The sequence below is a fragment of the Symphodus melops genome (genome assembly GCF_947650265.1).
Source record: "Symphodus melops genome assembly, chromosome: 2".
Classification (NCBI taxonomy): Eukaryota; Metazoa; Chordata; class Actinopteri; order Labriformes; family Labridae; genus Symphodus; species Symphodus melops.
This window is the reverse complement of record NC_136692.1, coordinates 31,093,905-31,098,906: the sequence shown is the minus strand read 5'-3', so window position 1 is coordinate 31,098,906 and position 5,002 is coordinate 31,093,905. Positions and strand designations below refer to the sequence as shown.

Here is a 5,002-nt window from a genome sequence, read left to right as displayed (position 1 = left end):
TTGTAGAGCGCAGTGTTTGTACAGAGAGGACCGCTTTATAAAAGGATCTAAAATAAACCAATAAAGGACCAGCTGCTGTTTCTGCTCTTTTCTTCCAAACGTGTGACACAGCGTTCAAACTCTCAGGTTCTCCACATGTGGACCGTGAGCGGTTCACAGAAGAGCTCGCCACCCGGAAGAGGAAGTCTAATCTGTCCATGTGACCTTCGCAGGACAACAGTCGACCTTTAAAGCACGTTATGTCTAAGATGACTCTCTGATGTTTCATGATGAGGAGGAATATTATATTATTAGCCCGCCGTCATCCGAGTAACGTCAAGACGAGAGTCACGTGACCCTGCAGAGCGGACGTGACCCTGCAGAGCGGACGTGACCCTGCAGAGCGGACGTGACCCTGCAGAGCGGACGTGACCCTGCAGAGTGGACGTGACCCTGCAGAGTGGACGTGACCCTGCAGAGTGGACGTGACCCTGCAGAGCGGACGTGACCCTGCAGAGCGGACGTGACCCTGCAGAGCGGACGTGACCCTGCAGAGCGGACGTGACCCTGCAGAGTGGACGTGACCCTGCAGAGTGGACGTGACCCTGCAGAGTGGACGTGACCCTGCAGAGCAGACGTGACCCTGCAGAGCAGACGTGACCCTGCAGAGCGGACGTGACCCTGCAGAGTGGACGTGACCCTGCAGAGCAGACGTGACCATGCAGAGCAGACGTGACCCGGACGTGACCCTGCAGAGCAGACGTGACCCTGCAGAGCAGACGTGACCCTGCAGAGCGGACGTGACCCTGCAGAGCGGACGTGACCCTGCAGAGCGGACGTGACCCTGCAGAGCGGACGTGACCCTGCAGAGCGGACGTGACCCTGCAGAGCGGACGTGACCCTGCAGAGCGGACGTGACCCTGCAGAGCGGACGTGACCCTGCAGAGCGGACGTGACCCTGCAGAGCAGACGTGACCCTGCAGAGCGGACGTGACCCTGCAGAGCGGACGTGACCCTGCAGAGCAGACGTGACCCTGCAGAGCGGACATGCGTGCAGGAACAACAAACAGTCAGGGAGCTTAATAAGCGTTTATTTATTTTATCTGCAGCAGACATACGAAGCAAAGCTTTTCTATTCATGAAATCACAGTTGAATAATCTGAAGGTGAACACACACACACACACACACACACACACACACACACACACACACACACACACACACACACACACACACACACACACACACACGTCTGCAGTAACACAGTATGAAGAGGAAGACGTGCTACAGGTGTGATCTTTAGAGGAGGAGGTTTACTGGGACTGCTCCCTCCCTGCCAGCTCCTGCTGCCTCACCGCCTCCTGCGCCTCCATCTGCATCTTCTCCAACTTCTCCAGGGTGACCGACTTGAGTGGGAGCAGCTTGGGCTTGCACAGCACCATGGTGGGGACGTCTTCCATGGAGAGCTGCCCTGAAATACAAATCCTCACGTTAAACCAGCGTCTCGTCCTGCACTGTCGCGCTCCACACACAGCTCAGATCCAAACCTTGTTTGGGCAGAACCTCTCGGATGATCGACTTCACCTCTGGCATCGCGTCTTCGATCTGCTCGCTGAACGTCTGCAGAGAGAGAGAGAGGTGTAAAACAAGGCGTGAACGTGTCAGGTGGTGATTGACAGGTGCACCTGAAGCACACATGAATATCACACCTGTCATCTGTAATCACGATTCACATTTTTTAATTGCATGTTTCAAACCGGTGTCGTGGTTTCTATAACTTCAACAACAACATAAGAGAGAAATCTCAAAAACATTTCAATACTAAATATAATTATTGATGTTATTGTGGTAGATTTCTTTATGTGCCAACATGAAGTTTGTAATGACATCTTTTAAATCTGTCAGCTGTCGTCTTTGTCTTTAGTGAATCCCCCGTCTGTCAGTCACGACACAAAATAAGCTTTCCAGACCTTCTAACCAATACAGCCAACGTGCCTGTCAATAATCAATGTACCTGATATTAATGTGTTGTTCATATACTGTATTAGACTATTCAAGGCTCTATAACAAAATCAAACTTATAATCACAGATGACAATAAGCAACATTGGGATTTTGAGATGCTTCAAGTTGACTTCTAGAAGTTTCTGAGACGGAGAGAAAAGTTAGTCTGGAGCATGTTTGAGACTTAAAACTAAAATAACTTTTAGGCTTTTATTTTGAAACGTCTCAAGCTGAGAGTACTTAAATATGACCTTTGACCCAAAGATACTAACTCCTGTGGAAATCTTTTTCTTGACCCAAACTTATGTCTTAAATAAAATCATGAACATCGTTTACATAGTTTAATTAATTAAACCACATTTTAGACTTTTAGAGGTTTATAATAAAAGTTTAGTTTATAATCTATCAGATTATATTTATGATAATTTAAAGATATACATTTGATTGGTTTAACATTTTACTTTTTCTACATTTAGATTTAAAAACATTTGACATATTTCTACTAAATCTCGACACTGCAGGAATATTTAAACAAAGAGATGATGAATTTACTGATTTATATCAGTTAGCCAGATTTAGCACAAAGCTAACACGACATAGCAACAAACGTAATCTGCCTAGCAACCGATAAAAACACAAAACAGGCTGAAAAATGTTTTACTGTCGTCTCAGGAGAAACAGAAAAATAAAGATTAAATACATCCAGAGTGAGATGTTTTACCTTTATCCCAGTGAGAGGATTACAGCGGTTGCCAGGCCAACACTTCCGGGAGAATCACGTGACACTTCTTCTTCTCTTTGGTTTTAATCAGCGCTGCAGTGACACCTGGTGGCGGCTCTGGGGTTGTACATTTGTCTGCGGGATAAAAGTGTGGATCTCTTTACATGACCTGAAGAGACGTAAACACATGAAACAATTACAAAATAAAATACTTTAGAGGTTTATTTATTTATTTTTTGTGTCTTTATTGGACAGAGAACCAGACTCATGATGGACAGCTGTCCAGAAAGTCTGCTGCGCTTGGAGAGAGAGAGAGAAACAATGAACACGACAGATTTAAAGCTATCAGCAATAACATAAAGTTAATTATAGTTTATTTCTCACTTTAGTTCATATTAATGTTGTAGAACTCAAAATCTGTCTTGGTCTCCCGAAATGTCTTGGTTCTGTCTCTGAGCTCTCTGGTCTTGGTTCTGTCTCTGAGCTCTCTGGTCTTGGTTCTGTCTCTGAGCTCTCTGGTCTTGGTTCTGTCTCTGAGCTCTCTGGTCTTGGTTCTGTCTCTGAGCTCTCTGGTCTTGGTTCTGTCTCTGCGCTCTCTGGCCTTGGTTTTGTCTCAGAGCTCTCTGGTCTTGGTTCTGTCTCTGAGCTCTCTGGTCGTGGTTCTGTCTCTGAGCTCTCTGGTCTTGGTTCTGTCTCTGCGCTCTCTGGCCTTGGTTTTGTCTCAGAGCTCTCTGGTCGTGGTTCTGTCTCTGAGCTCTCTGGTCTTGGTTCTGTCTCTGAGCTCTCTGGTCTTGGTTCTGTCTCTGAGCTCTCTGGTCTTGGTTTTGTCTCTGAGCTCTCTGGTCTTGGTTTTGTCTCTGAGCTCTCTGGTCTTGGTTTTGTCTCTGAGCTCTCTGGTCTTGGTTTTGTCTCGGAGCTCTCTGGTCTTGGTTTTGTCTCGGAGCTCTCTGGTCTTGGTTTTGTCTCGGAGCTCTCTGGTCTTGGTTTTGTCTCTGAGCTCTCTGGTCTTGGTTTTGTCTCGGAGCTCTCTGGTCTTGGTTTTGTCTCTGAGTTTTGTTGTAGTCTAGACCAAACTTCCCTTGAAAGACGGACTGATCTTGGTCTCACTACACAGCAGAAAGTTGAGTCTAAGTTTATTTATACTGGTGGAAGATTTCCTGACATCCTTCTTTAAAGGTTTTCAAAGATAGAAACTCAAAATGTGATTCCTGACGTGGAAATTTCCAAGAAATCTGGGGTCAGATATTCAGTGAGGGAAGCTATTTTAAAAACAGCCAATGAGGAGGGAATGTATGAATTTTTCCAGGAATGGGAGTGAGGATGTTCCCAGATCTGAAGAAGAACCCAGTTCCAAGACGTTCGAGCAAAACTACTTGAAAAAGGGATTAAAGGTGGGATTATCCATGAAGCCACACTCATCATCACCTTCAACGGAGAGACTAAAGAAGACCACTTCCAAGAGCATAAGTCTCTAATCTCAACGCGGTGATTCGAGCAACACCAGTGACCCCAGTGGGACCAGTGGGACCAGTGAGTGGAGGTTGAAAACAACACCAAGTAAGAACTGAAAGAAAAAAGACGTCTCGATGGATTCTGGAGTAAGTGTTGAATTATGATTTCACATGTTTGATTTATTTGTTAAGAATATTGTTGATTATTTTGGACGGTTGTTGTGACGATGCAACGTTAGTGTGTTCATGTCTCGTGTGTGTGTGTGTGTGTGTGTGTGTGTGTGTGTGTGTGTGTGCGATGGATTGCCGTTGTTGTACGGTGGCTGGTAGGAGCCAAAACCAAATGAAAAAGTTTGAAACACTTTTACAACGCTTGAGACAAATTTACATTTCAAGGAACATTTTTACATTTTATAAAGAAAATAACAAAACCCAAAATTTTTTTTACCAAAGGGTAAAAAATATTTGACCCTTTGTAAAGTTTACACGTTTACAGGTGGCAGAACACACCAACACATTTACGAGGACAGAATCGTACGCCAAACACAGGTGGTGACCCAGAAGTGAATATCTGCTTCTTCCGTCTCATCGGTGTCCTTCAGGAGTTGGACAGAGCGTCCACACGGAGAGCAGAGCGGACTAATCTGACTCAGATCAGATCCATGAAACATCTCTCACCACAAACTCTGTGTCACTGTTCAGCAGAACGACCCGTCACTCCATCACGTACGGGTCACTTCCTGCGTTTGACGCGTTCCCTTCAAACATTCAGTCGCCTGTAAAAGTGTTTCATATCTGGTCCATTCGTTTTGCACTAACCAGCCACTGTGTCTTAGTGACAGCTAAA

General features: G+C 45.6%; 2 protein-coding genes across 3 annotated transcripts in view; one reads left to right on the top strand and one right to left on the bottom strand.

Annotated features, from left to right (window-relative positions):
- Positions 1-71, top strand: part of pdcd4b (programmed cell death 4b) — a 5,567-nt gene extending 5,496 nt beyond the window's left edge. For both annotated transcript variants that reach the window (XM_079338476.1, XM_079338475.1), the window contains exon 12: positions 1-71. This exon is cut by the window's left edge and continues 311 nt beyond it. The gene's annotated coding sequence lies outside the window, so the exon portion shown is untranslated.
- A 978-nt stretch (positions 72-1,049) lies between these two features.
- On the bottom strand, positions 1,050-2,810 carry bbip1 (BBSome interacting protein 1). Its single transcript, XM_079337965.1, has 3 exons — positions 2,705-2,810; positions 1,528-1,600; positions 1,050-1,451 (listed from the first exon to the last, which is right to left on the bottom strand). The coding sequence occupies exons 2-3, from the start codon at positions 1,571-1,573 to the stop codon at positions 1,294-1,296; spliced, it is 204 nt and encodes a 67-aa protein (XP_079194091.1). The 5' UTR covers positions 1,574-1,600; positions 2,705-2,810; the 3' UTR covers positions 1,050-1,293.
- Positions 2,811-5,002: the final 2,192 nt, after the last annotated feature.

Excerpts from the sequence above, each read along its gene's own strand:
- bbip1 (XM_079337965.1), bottom strand. The coding sequence starts at position 1,573 with ATGCCAGAGGTGAAGTCGATCATCCGAGAGGTTCTGCCCAAACAAG. Across the intron at positions 1,452-1,527 it reads AGAGGTTCTGCCCAAACAAG|GGCAGCTCTCCATGGAAGAC; the intron begins GTTTGGATCTGA and ends TTTGTATTTCAG.